This window comes from Xyrauchen texanus, chromosome 20 (assembly GCF_025860055.1).
Source record: "Xyrauchen texanus isolate HMW12.3.18 chromosome 20, RBS_HiC_50CHRs, whole genome shotgun sequence".
Taxonomy (NCBI): Eukaryota; Metazoa; Chordata; class Actinopteri; order Cypriniformes; family Catostomidae; genus Xyrauchen; species Xyrauchen texanus.
The window spans coordinates 22173733-22193351 of NC_068295.1; the positions used below are offsets into that span (position 1 = coordinate 22173733).

The window sequence follows — 19619 nt, forward strand, 5'->3', positions numbered from 1 at the left end:
TATAAATGTATTTCGAACACGGGAAATTTTAATTCCTACATAAACTTTACCCCTGTATAAACCTGCTTTATCTAAATATATGGATATTGATAGAAAATGTGCATTTTGTGGTGTAAATGAGCAATATATCTCTCATGTGTCCTCAAAATTTAGGTTTTTAGCTCCTACTTATTTGACCCATGAAAAATTGTCTACAGTTTATCTCTGAAAGATGTCATATGAACTTAAAACTATAAGAGTTAAAACTATATTTTTAAATGCTTGTAATGGTTAATTTTGCTCCAATAATGTTTTTATGAAGCAAAAGGCCAAAATGTTTATCACAGTACATTTTTGGAACTGCAATTCATGTTGCCTGAAACAATTAAAAATGTGCTTTGTTTCAGAAGGAAACTGTGGCATCACGCATTTCTTTGCCTAATTACTCATTGTGGGTGTTGCATTCTCTGAATGAACACCTTTTTAACAACTATGTATAATTACTACAAACACATGCACAGCTATTCCAGATATAAGGAAAACTTTATTAGAGGTAAACATTACATTTATCAGTTGTTTCCAAGTCTTCATTGAAGTATTCTTAGATGTGATGCATTAATACAGATTTGATACTGCCGGGTTTTGACTCAGAAGCAGATCTGCAAATAAAATTATACTTAACTGTTAATTAACTGCTTCTTATGATTTCTATGCCAAAAAAGCCACAACAGGAAAAAAAAATAGCTTATTTTAGCTTATTTTGGGCTTGTTTTTCCAGACCATATTGCTTGTTCCTCTTGCGAGATCAGGCAACACTGCAATTGGTATTTCACCCACCCTACTGTCATTTTAAAAAGAACATTATTAACTGTTCTTTTATTTTGTTCTAACCAGTAACCTTTTGGAAATGAGGCTGCAGAACTTCTGAACAGGAAAAATACAGTTTTTGCTCAAATCGAACCGAAACAAAAAAAAAATGTTTGGTCCCTCCTAATAAGAACAAGATTGTGGAGTATGTGGTAAACTTTTATATGCAGCATGGGAAATATTATATCCATAAACAAAAATGTGCAAATTGCCAACCAAAGTTTCATTTATTTTTGTTAGAAATGAAGCTTTTGGAAAAAGTCTTTACAATTAATTGTCAATAAGAAGACACTTTACTCAATTTCACTAAGAAATTCTTTGTATTGTAAAGTCCCTAACTTTATACTTTACTGCATTATTATTATTATTATTTTACTTTTTTTTTATAATTATTTTTCTTTTCTTTTTTCTTTTTTTTTAATTTGCTTAACTCGAAGAATGTAATTCTGTAATTTCTATACTGATGTTTATCCGAAATTTTGTAAACATACAATTTGTCACAATAATAATAATAAAAAAGAGTCAATATGACGGGGGCGTAACTTGTTATGGGCGTGTATGCAAACCTTTTTGCACGAGAGAAGACTTTGTCCTGGCACATAAAATAAAAATTCTTCTTCTTCTTCTTCTTCTTCTTTTTCTTATTCTTATTATTCTTATTCTTATTATTATTCTTCTTATTATTATTATTCTTCTTCTTATTATTATTATTATTATTATTATTAGACGTAAACCTTTCGTGAATAGCCGTGCAGTCAATAGGCTTTTATTTTGAAAGGGGTTTGACACGGAAGCGCCGGATATTCTATCAGTGCCAGTGATGTGATGCTAAGAGCGTCTCAGTTACTGTACTGAAAACAGTATGTTGATATAATGCTGCAACAAGAATTAATCGAACTTTTGGGGTCTGGTACACCAAGAATTCTTGCAGATAAAATACCAGTAACTGAAAAGAGGCAATTCGAGTTTTCATTTCAACAAAAAGAAAAAGAGGGAGAAGCAGAAAATGCTGTTTCACCGTTCAAATTTAGACCTCAACGAATTCGCGTTGCTGTAGAAGATGAATATTTTGAAGTAGGCACCTTGTTACACACCTTGCACCTTGTTTTATCAGCAGTAGAGTTTAATTTATCTCTGTTAAATATTGAATTTGAAATTGTTTGTCTCCCCTCTGCCAATTTAGTTCGCAATGTTACTTAAGAGTGGTGAAGACATTTTAAAATGACAAGTAACGTTGAGTGTGTGATTAATTTATTTACCAATATGCTTTGTTCTTAATGTTTCTTCAACAGGATGGGGACATACATCGGCACATGTATCTACAGGATGTCGTAACTTCTATTGCAGATGATTACCAGCCTCCAACGTGAGTGTCACAAGTTGCTCTCATTATGCTACATTATGTTGTTTAGTAATTGGGATAGTTACTTTGCTTATTGTTGATAATTATGATATGAATAGTAGATATAATTGTGGCAGATTATCACTTTATTCATTATATATGTTCAAGCCGTAACATTAAAGATAGATTAAAATATTGATCATGTAGTTGTGTTGTAGTAGGATCTTGTATAGTGGGACTAATATGTCACTTTCTCAACTCTCTTCCTAGCATCTCTGAGTTCAGATGTCACATTGCGGGATGCATACAGTTATTTGACACTTTGGAAGGGTACGAACACCACTACAATTCATTACATCGACATGTATGCTCCAACTGCAAACGTTCTTTTCCTTCAAATCGACTACTGGACATACACATCTTGGAGTGGCATGACTCTCTCTTCCAGGTCATGGCGGAGAAGCAGTGCATGGTAATATCATAAGCAACACCAGAAAGTTAGTTGTAATGTTGTCTTATGGAGTGCAGTGGTCACTTCATTCACAATAGCTTGCATTGACTGATGTCAGACTATTATACATAGTTTAATATAACTCAGTTTGATGAAGTTGATGATACTGTCATTGAGGTTTCATTTGGCATTTGAACGTTATTAAACAGTACACCTGTTCCTAAGATGATGCACTTGCCGTGATCTCTTCAAAAATATGTGCCAAGCAACTATTTTGGCATTTTTATTTCAAGCAATGAATTGGTGCCACACATGCCATTAAAGGTTGTCTTGCATGAATTATTTGGGCATATGACTACCAGGTAAGAACGACTGTTGTAAATGTCCACAAAATTTGTAAATAAATTCTGTTGTTTTGTAGCACATACAGTACTAACATGAGACCAAGCTGAATAACACCAAGCATCTTATCTTTGCAGCGAAATGCTGCCTCCTACTGGTTTCTGTCAGTTCATTTCTGTTTCATGATGTGCGTATTTCAATGGCATATAACTTAAAAATACACACTGTTAAAACTAACATATTATGCTCAGCTCATTTGTCTCAAATTGTCTGAATGGTGACTGTGTCTTGCTTTTCAGTATGAGTGCTTGGTTGAGGGATGTGGACTGAAATTCATAACAAGCAAAGAGAGGAAAAATCATCTTATCAGAACGCATAGCTATCCGGCAAACTTCAGATTTGACAAATCAAAGAAAAGTGGAAGGTTTGAAATTAATACTGAGTTTAAATTATGGCAAATTTTAGAATAAGGAAATTCCTAGTTTACTAAATTCAGTTTTACATTTTTTTTTAGTTTTATAAACATAATTCTATATGGTACAACAGAATTCGAGAAAAAAAGGTCCCACAACAGAAGGATGCTCATATGGAGGTTTCTGCAACTAGTCAGCCGGAGAATGCTGAGTCAATGGATTTCTCCCTGACTTCAGAGCCAGAAAGCCTGAAGACTATAGAAACTAATCCAGTGCATACAACTATTCCAAAGCCACAATATTCATACAAGTGGGTGGATTAATTATTGCATTATAAATATTTAAATATTAAACATCATTGCCTTGTAGACGCTGTGATCAGAATTATCTATGTTGACTATTATCTTTCCAGAGTTCCGCCATCCATTTGCTTCGGTCAAGGCTCAGTCAGAGGGTTCAGAGGAGGAAGAAGGAAGAAGTAGGCCAAAGCTTTCAGTTAATGAATATTTGTCATGTATCCACTTGCATGTTAAATGTACCATGTGTTTTTTCAGAGCAGGATTTTGCAATAAAACTTTTCTTAAAGCATTTTTTAAAATGTTTTCTGTTCCTTTTATATGGATGGCTCTTGTTGAGATGCATAATCAGATCGAAAACAGTGCTGAGAAGTTGCTTCTGTGAAAGTTATACAAACAGAATATTTTCTAAATAATTTAATTTCAAAATAGTTATAAATAAATATGTTTTACATATTCAAATAAGCCTTATGTTTTCGAGATCTAACTTAGTTACAGGTGATTTCAATGAATGTCAAATTGATGTTACAGCCCATAGAGGTGTCTTAGTAGAATAAGACCTAATAAAAGGTACAAATGCATTAAAACGAACGTGTGCTCTCGAATCGGTTTCACAGAGAGATTAATATTTTGTAACCACGTATAAAGGATCTAGCACTCCTATCTTAAATACAGACTATTTTAGGGTGAGCCTTACTCTTAAAGTAAAATTTATGAACTAATTTCGGGCCGAATAATGTTCACATTTAAACGTATTATTTACATTTTGTTGTAGGCTCATTTTTTTTTTTATTATTAAAATTTAGTAGCATTAGTCGTGTCTCTTGGATATTATTCACGCTACTCGTCACACATTTTAAAGTCCACTTAGCGTTGTTTTTTTTTTCCTCTCCACTAAATGAAACGCATGCAATAGGTCTAATTGTCGGTTCTCTAAACCTGTAATGTGCGAAGCAACACGGAGATAAGCTGCATCAAATGTAAACAGGGTGTGTACTGAGTAGTCTTTTTATCCAAGTGTACCAACTTAACGTATGTTTTTAATAACATAAAAACATCTGGACAATTATTACATTGAATTTTGCAATTTTTTAAAAACATCTTAGTAATGACATTTTACACATCAGTCTTTGTGAGATTTATTGTTTTTTTTTAATGCAAAAGATTATTTTTCTAATTTGTATATACATATAAAATATACAATAATTTACACAAGATAAATGCAAACAGTGTATAAATATCAGCAATCCTATTTGTATCTTTTTCAAAAATCTGTAGTATATACGTGTATTTACAGTAATAAAAATCTAGTGATTAATCTTAAAGTCTAGAAAACTAGCATATGTGTAGCCTACTAATGGCTAAACAGACGAAAAAACAGAAAAACAGGCCAAAATCCTCTATGAATCCAACAACACGTAGAAAAAAACTATGAAGATTTGGGAGAAAAGGTTCAGTAAAGGTATGGGATAACGGGCGATGCTGTTTTTTCACCAATATTTCCTCTTCATATAAAGTCTAATGAAATAACGAGCAATGCATATAAAACTAATGGGGTAATTGTCAAATTATTGCCAAAACAAACAAAAAAATTATACATATGGTGAGGTTTAGGCAACCTGTTGGCAGTGTACATTTAAAAAATTATAGCGGGGTACAATCTTTGTAATAATTTGGTTTTGGAAATATTTGGTTTACGTGAAGGTACAACATGTATATTCATTCAAAGAATTGCTCACATTGACTTAAAAGCCAAGTAATGGAAAGTAGTAATGTCATAGGACGTAGTCAAACTGAAATCAGCTTTTATTTTAGTGATTCTGACCATGCACAAACATTGGGTGTTTTCTTGCACATATCAACAAGTGATGCTGGCAGAAACTTCCCAAATAGGCTGAAATGTGTCCTCAGTCATGGTTTAAAAAAAATCACTTTGAAATTGTATTTGTCTTAGGGAAAATAAAACATTTAGCTACATAATTGTTTGTCTGTATAATTCTAGATAAAGTTTGCATTTAAGGAATTATACATTACACACTTAAAGGCTGTCTCTTTTTTCCCCCCTCTAAGCCAATTTATGGATACTCACTTTTGGAATAAACTTTGTAGATGACAAAAATAATTTATTTTAAATTGGGATAACTGCTGAAGTTCTTTAAAGAGAACAAATGTGCTATTTCACTCGTCTAATGACTGGCAAAAACGCAGCAGTTGTAGACGGTGAATTATATAACTGACGTGCTTCAGTCGGTTAAGACAAGTAATACATTCCGTAGGTCACTGGCCCACCGAAAAGTCCTGGTACTGGTAACGCAGGTCTAGGGAAGGAACTGGACGGTCCGTAGAGGGATGGAGATCCAACATGTGCTCCTAGTGGGAACGGAAAGGCGAACGCAGGTAATAATGGCTTGGTAGCAAGTTTCAGTTTCTCTAACTCGGCCTCTTGGAGTCTTTTTGCCTTCGCCCGTCTGTTTTGAAACCAAATTTTAACTTGAGTCTCAGTAAGATTGAGTGAATTGGAAAATTCCGCTCTCTCCGCAATGGAAAGATACTGTTTTTGACGAAATTTTCTCTCCAAAGCAAGTAGCTGCGAGGTGGTGAACGGGGTCCGAGGTTTTCGGTTGTTCTTATGCTTTCTCAAGGTGCAAGGAGGTGGACTTGAATGCCCTGCAAAACAACATTGCACAAATTAATTTGAGAATGATTTGATTTGCCGCACATGGTAGTAGATGATTCTTCCTTTTCCTGTCGGGTTTGCACTTTATATTCTGCGTTATCAGGATTTAGCCTACATAGTATGTGTGGAATCAGATTATACTTTAAAGTTATATATCCCAAATTATAATTCCAGTGCATCCATTACATTTTCTCAGCTAAAATGAAATGCCCCAAAATAAGCAAGTTTAGGCTTTCTTTGTAGACGCATTATAATGCCCTTGGATGACACCAAATAATTGGCTGTAACTGTACATTCTTTTGACTGGTTTCAATAATAAATTAGCTTACTGAAATAATTAGTGTTTGTGGTAACCAGTCTATTTGCGTTTAAGTGGCTGAAACATCTTTACTATAAGTCATGCGTCATTGCATTAAAGTGCCAAATTGATGACAGGCTTCCCTACTGAGCTGTAAATTCTGACCACTCACTTGGCGGAGAGGAGTACGAGGCTGTCTGAAACCAGCCGCTCTGTCCCTTGTCGCCAAGTTCCTCCATATCTCCTCTCTTGCAGTCAGATAGGTTTGAGACGCTCTCCACTGGGATCTTTCTATCTGCGTAAAGAGCCATGGGGGAGAGCCTCAGCCGCTCATCTGCACCGGATGCCGGAGATCTAATACTCGATTCAGATGACGCGTATAAAGTCCTTGTGCTCGTTCTGTCTGATATTAAAGATTCCACACTGAATGGAAGACTCAAAGCCTTGCTTTTACATCCTTTGACAGTCGCTTTATCGTTGGTTTGAGCCTCCTCTTTGTCCGCACTTTTGCGTTCCTGTAGTTTTCCTTCTTGGGAAAGGTGCCCCTGAATAGAATTCATCATGAACGATAAAGGGGCCATACAACAAGAATATTTGAAAACGTCCTGAATTTACTTTTCCAGCACTGCCCGGCCCTTCTGTCGTCGCGCTTTTGCGACGCTTGCCTCGATCTCCTAGCAGAGCGCACTCACAGCTATAAACATCCAAAAGTTCGCTTTTTTTCCTTGCCGCCCTCCAATCGGCTTGACATTTCACCCACATGACTTTTTGAATGCTCAGTTTGATTGGTCAGAGCAGTTCCTTTGAGACGTCACAATGATTTTGAAAGAAATGTTGCATGGTTAATCATACTTGTCTTGCCGAGGTGGTTTATTGATTGCTCTGGGGGCTCCAGTCTTAAAGTCAAGGAGCCATTTGAGAAGTTTTGTTGCAATTAACCAGAGGGGATGTCTGTATAGCGGGCCTCAGCACTCATTAACTGAACTCTTATTGAAAACATACAGCGAAACAAACCACTTCCTTGCCTCTTTGTCTAAGAATTTTTTTTCTTATATATTTTTTCTTTCTTTTTTTTCTTTTTATGAAAACACCGGTTATGGAATCAAAATTAATTCTGTATTTTGTTATATCGCACATGTGATTTCTTTTTGACATAACGGAGTTGAATATTTTGTATAAATATATATAGCCTATATAGGCGTATATACCACGGGATTAAAATGTGTAGCAGTTAATTTTTCGAATGCGTGTTGCAGATGTTAAACATAATATATTTTGTTCTAGATTGCATCAGACTTGCTTTACCTAAAAAAATAAAGCGTAAATATTACTAAATAGAAAAGTGTTCAATTGCAAAAACAACTTTTTCCTTAATACTGTGAATGACAGAACGGTGTGACTGAATTGACGATGATTTTGTCACGGTGCATTACGACAATTTAAAGCTTGTCTTGGCCCTTTAAGACTGCAAAAAGCCTCCATTGAGGCGCAACTGGCAACCCCTCACCGTAAGTCAAAGCATTTCATAACGCAGACAAGCCCTGTTTTGAAAGGCGCCAGTCTCGGCAAGATCAAAAAGGAAGCTACCTCAGGGAGAATATGCAACAGTTAACTCCACTTAACCAATTGTCCTGGAAGAGTTTAATGTCAAGGCAATAGCCAGAGGGCAATCAGTTCTCACAGACAGTGCGCACCACTCTGTTAACTGTTGCCTCACTAAAAATGTCTCCTTGCAGAAGGGCTAGACTTGATCATTTTTATTTACTCTGTAGATTTCTTCGTAAATATAACAGAAAAAAGAAGGTTACAGTGAATACAAATCGTAAACCGGATTTGGGCATGTGTGCCAACATGTTAAATGCACTGAATAATTAATGTGTGACTCTTTATGATTCGAATTATTAATAAATTATTGTTTATTTAATGTTAAATTGTATTGCATTTAATTTGTTTAGCTGTTAGAGCTAAAGTCCTAGCATAAAAAAAAAACATTTTATTTTATTTATTTATTTGCATTTGGCTGTAATTATTATAATATTTAAAGTAGCCGGAGACTTGCATTTGGATTATGCCCTTTATTTGATGCAATTAAAAATACTTCTGGTATTTAGAATTTAAATTATGCCATTCACTGTGTTGTAAAAAAAAATATTTTCTTGTCGATAGCTGAAAACTCATTTAGAAAGTTAAAGTTATTGTGTTTCACCTCGACAATTCAAGTCGACCATATAGGTCAAATGTTAGCCTATTATTATCCTGATGCGTAATTTCTATGGATCTATTTAGGATGATTCGTCGTTCAAAGACTGTTGTTACAGACTGCAGTTTATCGGATTTTATATAATGTTATGCTTTATATTTTATAATAAGTGTTGCTGTTGTCAAATATTCCAGTCAAATATTGGTTAGAAATATTTAATAGACAACTGCAGAAAATTGTCAAGAATTATGCCTAATACCTTACAAGGGCTATACTGCAAAAAGTGTTCTATCTATCTATCTATCTATCTATCTATCTATCTATCTATCTATCTATCTATCTATCTATCTATCTATCTATCTATCTATCTATCTATCTATCTATCTATCTATCTATCTATCTATCTGTCTGTCTATCTGTCTATCTGTCTGTCTGTCTGTCTGTTTGTCCATCCGTCTGTCCGCCCTGCCTGTCTGTCTGTCAGTCAAACACTATGAATCATGTAACCATGCAGCTCTATAACTGCTCTGTTAAAAACTAAAAAAGTGGAACACAATTTTTTCTGCTGATCCACACTGCTCTCCGTAAGGTGGTATTTCAGCAAAATTCTTGGTGAATGTAATTGCTAGGCCCATGTAACCTCCTCCCATGAGAATACCGCTTCCAAGTGTTCTTCAAAACCAGTGCACATATTGAAACATTCACTAAGGAAGTGGCTCTGATTTATTACAAAACAAAATACTGTAAGTATTGTAGTGTGTATGCTACTCATTACCCCAAAATGGCAGAAGCTGTCAAGAGCCCAAACAACTTTAATGTATATACAACTGTGCATTCAGGGCCATTTAGTCACCTGTAAGCTATGCTAATTTAAAACTGATGATTATAGAGTGACTATGTCTCAGTAACTACAGATAAGGTGCTTTAAAAATCTGTTTTGCTATTACTCTAGTAAAAAAAAGAAAAAAAAAAGAATATTTGGTGAATCCTTAATTAGGTTTAGAGATTCATTCAAGAGAGAACACTTGAATCACTAAAACTTGTTAACAAACCAGGATTTTTTTGTTTGCTTAGAGTCAGCCAATGTCAAAGTTGATATGCTGATATGCTGAGGACATCACTGTTGCCTTTTGCTTCTTTAGAGCTATTAAGTAATTTACTTTGCCATCATCTTAGGAGGCTATTTCATTTCTGGAGAATTTCAGTGTCATGCATAACTTTCCTCCAGTCTCCCTTGACTCTCAAACTTTTTTATTGAATAATAAACTTTTCCTGTTACTTTTCTTGAGGTTAGTAATTGCTTGAAATGTAAACTCAAAATGTTATTCAGAAACCCTCATGACTTGACTATTGCTTTGCCAGTGGAACAATTGCTCTTAAGCAGCACAATACTGTTTATGTTAGCCCTCTGTGCATGAGTTCAAAGATTTGTAAAGATCTGATTCTTGAAGGAATGTTTGTCTATGTCCAAGGGGGGTTACATAGATTTCTCATGCATCCTTAGCTTTGATTCTCATGTTTAAAAAAAATAAAACCAGGCAGAATTGCATGTTGATTGCAGAGAAACTCTTGCGGTTGGAAAAAGCATCTTTTCAAAAGGAAAATTGTTGGGCAAAGTTGTTCAAGTTATAGAGTGATGTGTTATTCAGTATGTTTATTTTTTCATTTACTAAGCAAACTTAGTTATAGAAAATAGGGGGAACATCTTTAAGATTTACATGGCCTTGAATAAGATTTGATGAAGAAGATGCCTTTTTAATGCCAATAAATTCAGACTAATATTCTTGCATAAAGCCAAAATCTCACATGCTGGAATAATATTCTTATACAAATGTGTGAATTATAGCTAAACTTCAAGTTTCATTGCCACCATTTTGGCTCAACTGACATTAATAGTTCAAGACATTTCATACCCTCTCCAGCCGTGCTGACATGCTTTACGTTGAAGCAATTACAGATGTGTGGTAATGCCATAGTACAGAGAGGACAACCCCCCTACTCATGTCCTTTATGGAGTTTAAGGTCACATCCCAATCTCATCTATGTGGTTTTACAGCCCTATTTTGTGATCTCATCCTAGCATGTTAGTGTTCTTTCTGATCTGTGCCCCATTTCTCTTTGGACCATGAATACCTTTGAGAAAGCAATACTTCTAAAAAATCTCTGACTGTCATCTTCACAGATTTCCATCTTCGTAACGAAGTCTATGCATCTCCATACTCCCGGCTAAAATGGACTGTCTACAAACATTAAATCTTGCGGCGTATCCATACAGATTGTAATGGCATCATATTATGATAATCATAGGCTTTTAGTCGATCAAAGAAAATCTTTGCAGAGGTTTCAAAGGATATAAGTAACCATTTTAAATGAGATCAGTGTTTTTGAATACTCCAAGGCACAGAACTTGAACTTTTGGCTTCAAGTTTTTTGTTTTTTAATCAGATCTTGTTCTGTGGATAGTACTTCGGCTTGTCAAGATCAATTTACATTCGCACATTACAGTAGTCCAATTTTGAGTGTTTTCATCTTTGCATCAAGCTGTGTCTTAGTGGGGTGCAGTCTGTGCATGGCTCTACTTAAATTTGGCAACTCTTGAATTTATTGTGTAAATATGGTTCTCACCCAAGGTTCAAGTTTAGTTTCCATTTTGTATGTCCATGTCGTTTAGTGGTTATTGGTTACTGATTTAATTTGGTCAAGATAACCTTAATAAAAATTTATATTTATCCTATTATCTTTTGCATTTTTATACATATACCTTTAGGAAAAATCCTTCTTGAAATATAATTTCAAAATATTTGGCTTTAGGCTTCCAAAGTGGTGCCCTGTTTCAAATATTTCCGCCTTTGACTCCAGAAGACATTTTTGTCACAGCGTGGAGGCAAATAAACTATGTCAGAAGTCATTACAGACCTTAAAAGCGGATCTGTCCTTCAAGGTCGCCTAGGAGTAGAATCGACATTTTCACAGAGTGGGCGAAAGTTGGCTGATTCAGTGCACTGACTCAAAAACTTCAGTCAGCTAGAGACTGAAATGCTTTTAGAGCCATTAAACACAATAGCAATACATAATTTGTGATCCTGCTAATTGCTCCTCTTTAAAACATGTTAGAAACTGCAATCTATTGAGTAATCTGTCTGACAACAGTGAGAATGTATAATCATTTAAACCCTCATTGTGTTGCCAGGGTGGTCACAACAGTGAAAATTATTTTTTGTAGAGCACCTGTTTACTTTAATGCTAAAGAGCACTTTGGGAAGTCAGTCCAGTCCAAGATTAATTTGTTGCCACAAGACACATGATGTCCATTAACTGACCACTCACATGAAAAAAATCCAGCAAGCGGCATCAAGCTCCAACAGGATTACATCGGAGCATTGTTCTAGGGTTTTAAAGAGACAGTTGGAACCTTAAACCCTTGGAGTAGCTTGTCAGAGGCACAAAGGGAGACAGTTATAGCCCTCTGTGAAATGGTGGCCAAAATGAAGTGTTGATGTGACAGAAGTAGGCAGACCACAACGGCTGTATCCCGCTGAGGGAAAATTAAAACTATCATTTACATCTCACAATCATGCCTTTGCCAAGTCTGGGGAGAATTACCTCTTGGATAATGATTATTGCTGTATCAATGACAGCAAACAAGAGCAGCAATTTGAGTCCCAAGCCTACAAAAAGGGCTGTGCAAATGTTAACAAAACCATACCTCTCTTCACTAAGGTGTCCCTTACTGTTTCAGTTTATTAATTTGTTTTTGCTGTCTCTCTCTTCTATTATTTCTCATGTTTCTTGTCACTTGAGAATATTAAATTTTTTAAGTTGTTTGTTTTGAGTGTGTACAGTACATTCAAATTTACATTAAGGCTCTTGAGAAATGCTCTCTAACCAAACCAACTTAAAAGAAAGTGCTTGTCTATTTTTGTGAAACATAAGCATAGAGTATGTTAATATGCTTTCAATATTTGTGAAAATAGTTGTAGCTATGTTGTCGCTTGTTTAAGCAAAGTACATTTATTATGATTTAGAAAAAGTTAATCCTGTAGTGGTCTTTTCTCACTCTGTGACCAGCGTTTTTTCTGCAGTCTTTTTGAACCAGAACCCAATGGGTTGTTGTGAGTGAAACCGGCAGAGGTCAGGCCTCATAAATGCTTAACTACCCCGAAAGGGAAACTGCTTTGGCAAGTTGGTCTTGTGTTTATGTCCATGCGCATAGGGTTTCCTTAAGATTTTTTACTCTGCCCAGAGGGGGCACTTAAAACAGAGGCCTCGGGTGACACGGATAAGTAGAAAGTATCTTGACCTTTTATTTGACTTAACAAGAGCTTGACCTGACCCAATCAGTTTAGGGTAACATCATGGCCCCATTTCTAAAGCCATTTGACTTCCCCACAGAAAAATCTTACCTGCTTTAGCTCAACTGTCGGACTCATGTTTTTGAACAATTATAAGGGTAAGCTGCCCATGAACCGCTGAGCATCCCAGCTGAGAGATTTAACCCACCACAGAGCCTCTTGCTTGAGTACCTACACCCATTAATGGGGCCTGCCTATTTGTCAGTCATATATGTAGAAAAACATAGGCTAGATTTGGCTTACCTATTTTAAGCTAACCTATTTTAGTTTGTGCTAAGCACAGTGCTATGCCATAAGTCATACACACAAAGTCAATAGACATAGCGAGGAAGTTTTTGTGTTTTTGTGCAAGCATGCACTAAGTCTAGGTGCAAATGGGATTGGCAAAATTGCACCTGCAAAGTGCTAATGGGCTGGGCCAAGTGCAATTTAATTCTGAGGTTCTTTTCTGGCACTGTTTGCGTCCTATTATACAGTCTATTCTCTGTCAAGCACCAGTGATATAAACAAAAACAGCACATTCATTTGAAGTTGATAGTGTACATGGACTGTATGCAATGAATTATAAGAACAGAAAATTATATTCTTTTCTATGACATTGACACACTCCGTTTATACGCGTGGAAAATGTTCTCATCAGGACATGTTTTTTTACGCACCGTTAAATTATAGAGAATGGAAGTATTGTTAATAATGTTTATCTACTGACATACAAATGGTGTCTATTATTAACAGTGATTGTATAGGAACACTTCTACCAGTTGATTTTGATTATGAATAATTTCATTTATTTATTGAAACACAAAGAAATTAAACCAAACAAAAATATTTCTGAATTCAGATTAGACTTCAAACGAAATGAAAATATAATAAAAATAACGTGGTGGGGAAAAAATTGTACAAAATCCAAACCTTTTACCCTTTCTAACTTCTTCCACCGACCCCTGTTGCAGACTTAAAACCACTCTACGACAACAAGTGAAAAAATACAGTACAAATTAAATCAATACAATTGTAAATATCAACATAATAACTGAAAAATAAACCATGACATAAGGATAGTTTAATATAAATCTCATAAATATTTGTTTCATAAAATGCCTACAACAGTGATCATCATGGGCATAATGTTTCAATATATATTCAGAGTTTGGACATTAACTTTATTACCACCTGCTGGTGGAATCTCCAAACTGCAAATGCAGGAACTGAGTTTAAACTTTGCACTGCAAACAGACATGCTTTTGAAACCTTGTACGGCAAGGACCTATTTCTCAGGAAAATAGCAAATTGCGCCTTGTGCAATTTACAGCACATACAATACACCTCCAGTTTGCGCATATACACCCACCGATAATGCAAACACTCCCACCCACAGCCTCTTGTGCTTTATAGATATTGATGTACATACAGTGTATATATATATATATATATATATATATATATATATATATATATATATATATATATATATGTAACCCACAACTTATGCTATTTAGACAATACAAAATACATGTCATAAAATGGATTTGTGTATATATACATTAAATGCTTTATCAGATAAAAACATACAAAAAAAGATTTGTAAAGATGAACACAGCATGAGTTACGAGACCATGTTGCTTAATGAGAGGATCTTATGTGCACTGCAAATAGATTTAGAGAATATGAGCAGATTTGAGGTGTAATTTTCATGTCAGGATCATTTATAAAGCACGCAGTGAGGGAAATGCTTGAAAGTTCAATTTTATCATCATTTATAATAGCAAGCCCTGACAGACTAGGCATATTTTTTCAATTACTGGCATTTTTCCAGTCACTCTTCTTCTCTTTTCTATTCCAGTAGAGGTTTAGAATCCATTGAAATAAAAACAAATAACACTTAAGGTGCACCACAAAGATGACGACAGACAATTGAGGCATTTTTTCTGGACTCTAGCTGTGGATTTGAACCAAGATTTTTGAGGGAAAGCAAAGGACAATGAGCGTGGTCACATGGTTTTGACTATAGGGATGAGAAACTAATTGTGGCCATTTTGTGGTTTAGCAAGTAACCGAAGTATGTGACCACACATTCGAATGCTCAGTCCTACTCTCACTCTGTCCGCAATGGCTATCTGCAGTGAATTAGTTTTCGCAAATGTGTCTGCCACTGTGTGAATGATCCCTTTTGGTCTTTCAGCCCAACTTCGACTGAGACAACCTTTCCAAACTGGACAACATTTCCAAAAGCATTTCTAGATCATGTAAAATATGCATTTAAAAAAAGCTTAATTTGTTAATAGTTTCCTGTTTTTGTTATTTTATCACTGCAAATGCAATCCTTTTTTCTCACATAGTTTGTCACAAATATGCCGTGTTTTGTTTTTAAGCTACATTTAAAAAAACACAATGAGAAAATAAGTTTTAGTCAGCATGTTCTAGCATTATTCCTCACTTGCAAAGAAACAAAAAGTGTCAGAAACTAAACTGTTCAAGTCAGATCAAGTCATAAAATCTAAGATCAAACCTGAACAATGCCCATCTATCAAGCACAATTTTAAGTGAGATTGATTTAACTGCTAACACTTATTAAGCCCTTGAGAGTGTTTCAAGGAGGGAGCTTTCCGAGGCAGGGGAATGCATGCACCTCACAGTGAGGCTCTTTAACAGGTACTCACTTGATTTAAAGGGTTTACTGTGATTACGAGTGAGACAGGGCCTGAACAAATAAGTCAGCCTGATTGTCCTGAGATTACAATTTCCAAGTCCTCCCATGAAACCCAGAACAAAGAGGAGGGAGGAGAGCAGAGAGGCCCTCTGAATAAACAAGCCTTAAATTCTCACTGAATCTAAGTGGCTCCACGTTTATGAATACTTCAAGCTGTGGCGCTCTCATCCATGCCTTATGCACATACAAATTCCTTGTGCTGACCATAAAAACAGAGAAATGGGAGCAAAATGTTTATTTTACACTTAGCGGAGGCTTGTGTTTTCATGTTGCCTCTTTTGAAATGCAGACTGCGGGTTGGAGGGGTGGAAAAGGAGGGAGGGGGTTGCGGGAGGATGAAAGCTTTGTTGTGCTTGGGTTTAATGAGCTGGAAAATACAATTGCACTTTTCTGACTGTGAAAATTGCTTTGAGGGCATCATAAATTAGCTGCTGGGAGATGCTTCAATTGACAATGCTTTGTGTGATTCGTGCACATGGCTCTCTATGTGTCAGCGGCGTCTTCAGAAGTTTTCAGCCGAAAGAACGCAACGGAATCCAGGACCTCAGTGCCCGGACAGTCTTTTGATCCCTTTTTAGGCTCTCTACTGTTTGTGAAGTCTGTCAGACTTTTAAGAATTTCCAAATGGTATACAGTGCAAGTCTTGTTAAATCTAATTTTGTGTCAATTTTAAATGTGTGCATTTGATTTACAGCAGGAGATGAACTTGCTTTATGGTGTTTATATGCAACGTACTGCATGGAATATTTGTATTCAGCAAGTGGTTTTTCTTTTTCAAGTTTTGTTTCTGGAGAGCAATTTTTGCATTATACAAGGCTCCCTCTTAAAGATATCTTTCCAAACAATGGAAGATGGAACCATGCATAAAATCAAGACTTGTGGTCAAACTTTCTCAGTCATGGTCCATATTCCAAAGACTACATTTATGGGGCCTTCTTTAGCCCGACCACAGCACAGTATAGTTTTCCATTGCCTGCAGCCGTGCATATCTCTGCATTCTAATGCGTCGGTCCCGCTGGGTTTTTAACTTTTGCTCTGTGTAATTGATGGCTTCCACACTCCGGCTGAGTTCCTCACCCCTCTCCCTGGCGATTGTTGGTATATTTCTGTGGTTTGGGCTCTCAGGTCTGTTATTGTTCTCACAAATAGAAGTGTGAGAGGGGACTGAGAAAAGAGGGCTTGAGGAGTTTTAAAAAAGTGCCCCCCTTATATTTAGTCAACTCCGAAGGGCACTTTTCATTCTGTGTTTGCAAGCTTGGCACATGCCTTCTGTTACTAAGTGGCTTTGCATTGAAAGACTCCAGAGCTTCTATTCTTCGGCCCACTAGGTGCCCAGACTTACAGCTCTGGCAGCTGCTGGGTCGTCCAAAAGGCTCTATAGACCGCTCTCTGCAGGTGTGCTCTCCTGCCAGAGCAATTTCCAATCAAAAGCCCTTTTCAGCCCACTCAATGGGAAGCTGACTTCGTATGTGCCACTGCTCGAGAGGAGCATTTACAATGGGCGCCTTCTCTAAACAACATTGCTCACATGGAGTACTGCCATTCGTCCTTTTTCTCTCTGGTTTTTCTGTCTACGATCAGAGCCAACGGTTGGTGCAAGTTGCTTTTTTGGGAGAGAAGACGGGCAGTTTTTTCCCCCTGCAATTATCAAACGAGTTGCTACACATTACTCATAAGGTGTGGCTCTCCCCTCCTCTCGCTTTCAATGGCCTCCTCTGTTTGTCTGAAGAAACTGCTGGCAAGCTGAGACATCTATTCATTTGGCTACTTGAGTGTAATTGCCCAGCTCTTTGAAGCCCGCGAGAGGCGAGCGATTTCGCCCCTGCCCTCGGGCGATGGTGGCGACATCTCCAGCGACCTCTGCGAGCCCCTGCGGTTGGCGGAACACCTCCGCCAGGGCAGCCACCATACAGAGCGGGAATAATACTGCCCAGGCTGCTCAATTTCTTCTCCTTTTCATCTCTCCCTTTGAAACTTTTATTAACAACAGCTTTCACACTCATATCAAGAGGCTTACGTGGACAAGGGAGCTGGACTCCCTGATGCTGACGGCCCAAAGTCACCACTGCGTGACTTTCCCTCACATCAGTGAGGTTGGGAGTGGGGGCCATATTCAGAAAACACAGGCTTCTCAGTTCACACCAGTGTGCCTATGTCCACCCTTGGCTTTAGTGTTTTGCGTGTCATCTGCAATATCAAAGAAAAACCTGCTTTTTGTTGTTTTGGACATCAAGTATATCTTAATCATGTCCCTTCTCTCTCTCTCTTGAAGGAATATCTTGAAGGAATAGTTCACCCAAAAATGAATATCATTATTCACTCATCCTCATATCATATGACTTTTGTGCATATGCAGAACACAAAAAGATATATTTTAAAGGATTCATACAAAATCAGTTTATAGTGAATTACTTTAAAGCTTAAAAAAGTGTAATAAAAGCAGTCCATGTGACTAGTGTGCCATATTCCACGTTTTCTGAAAGCATATGATTTTGGTTTCAGTTAGAAACAACCCGAAAGTTAAAGGGATAGTTTACCCAAAAATGAAAATTCTCTCATCATTTACTCACTCCCATGACATCCCAGATGACTTTCTTTCTTTTGCTGAACACAAACAAAGATTTTTAGAAGAATATTTAAGCTCTGTTGGTCCTCACAATGCAAGTGAATGGGTATCAAAATGTTTAACCTCCAAAAAGCACATAAAGGCAGTGTAAACTTAATCTATAAAACTCCAGTGGTTTAATCCATATCTTCAGAAGCAATATGATATTTGTGGGTGAGAAGAAGATCAATATTTAAGTCTTTCTATAAAAGTTTAATAATACGTTTTTCTATAAATTCTGCTCCCTGTCCAGTAGATGGCAATATGCACGATGAATGTGAATTACCAAAAACAAAAGAAGTATGTGAAAGTAGGGATTAATAGTAAAAAAAAGGGCTTGAAGGAAAAGTTCAAATGAATTTACTCACCCTCATGCCATCTGAGATGTGTATGACTTTCTTCTGCAAAACACTTTTGAAGATTTGTAGAAAAAGATCCAGGCTCAGCAGGTCCTTTGAATGGGAGAGGATGGTGATTAGATATTTGTAGGTCCAAAAAGCACTGATAGTCAACCAGAGGTGGGTAGAAATACTTTACATTTACTTTAGAAACTTTTTGGAAAAAAAAGTAATTTTAGATTAGGTTTAAAAGTGAGTACTTTTTACTCTCACTCATGTATATTTCTAATTAAATTTGTTTTAACTTTTAATTCTTTACAGTGGGCAATGTTCCTGCTATTACATTACTGGGTTTAATTTTAGTTATGTGTAATTTATTGAGAGATTATTGAATGGGGCTTTTACGAGAGCGGAAGTTCTCACAGCAGCGACGTAGACTGTCACTCAAGCCATCAATGCTGCAGCATCAAACTCTTCAAAGTGAAATGCTTTCTTTGCTCCGCACAGAGAAAAAAGAATAGTTTTGTGCAATACATTCATTTTACAACAAGACAAGTTGATATTTCAAGATTAAAATATCAGCTTCAATTTAAGGCAGCATGCCAAGGTAAGTTAAAACTCTAATGCTAACGTGGTCTTTTCTGTGTAATGTGATGGTCATTTTCAGGGTGATAATGTAACTGGGCTTTTATGACATCAGTTTTTAAGAGTACATTGCAGCAATATATCAGCGTGCTTTGTCCCGCGTG

At 36.4% G+C, this 19619-nt stretch overlaps 2 protein-coding genes across 3 annotated transcripts; one reads left to right on the top strand and one right to left on the bottom strand.

The window, feature by feature from the left end:
- The first annotated feature begins 1649 nt into the window (after positions 1–1649).
- On the top strand, positions 1650–3976 carry znf511 (zinc finger protein 511). Of its 2 annotated transcripts, none has more exons than XR_007972726.1 (6): positions 1650–1920; positions 2139–2212; positions 2459–2660; positions 3281–3405; positions 3496–3704; positions 3807–3954. XR_007972726.1 is itself a non-coding variant. In XM_052151615.1 (6 exons), the coding sequence occupies exons 1-6, from the start codon at positions 1720–1722 to the stop codon at positions 3874–3876; spliced, it is 849 nt and encodes a 282-aa protein (XP_052007575.1). In that variant the 5' UTR covers positions 1650–1719; the 3' UTR covers positions 3877–3976. The 2 variants fall into 2 exon arrangements, 1 of the variants encoding a protein (XP_052007575.1); XM_052151615.1 differs by having other exon boundaries at positions 3528–3704; positions 3807–3976.
- Positions 3977–4822: 846 nt separating this feature from the next.
- On the bottom strand, positions 4823–7350 carry msx3 (muscle segment homeobox 3). Its single transcript, XM_052151489.1, has 2 exons — positions 6838–7350; positions 4823–6357 (listed from the first exon to the last, which is right to left on the bottom strand). Exons 1-2 carry the CDS (start codon positions 7244–7246, stop codon positions 5942–5944), a joined length of 825 nt encoding a protein of 274 aa, XP_052007449.1. The 5' UTR covers positions 7247–7350; the 3' UTR covers positions 4823–5941.
- Positions 7351–19619: the final 12269 nt, after the last annotated feature.

Bases quoted from the DNA above. Each gene is read 5' to 3' on its own strand.
- znf511 (XM_052151615.1), top strand. From the start codon at position 1,720: ATGCTGCAACAAGAATTAATCGAACTTTTGGGGTCTGGTACACCAAGA. The intron at 2,213-2,458 runs GTGAGTGTCACA...CTCTCTTCCTAG, and splicing joins GATGATTACCAGCCTCCAAC to CATCTCTGAGTTCAGATGTC. The intron at 3,406-3,527 runs GTTTGAAATTAA...ATGGTACAACAG, and splicing joins AAATCAAAGAAAAGTGGAAG to AATTCGAGAAAAAAAGGTCC.
- msx3 (XM_052151489.1), bottom strand. From the start codon at position 7,246: ATGGCCCCTTTATCGTTCATGATGAATTCTATTCAGGGGCACCTTTCC. The intron at 6,358-6,837 runs GTGAGTGGTCAG...GTTGTTTTGCAG, and splicing joins CTCGTACTCCTCTCCGCCAA to GGCATTCAAGTCCACCTCCT.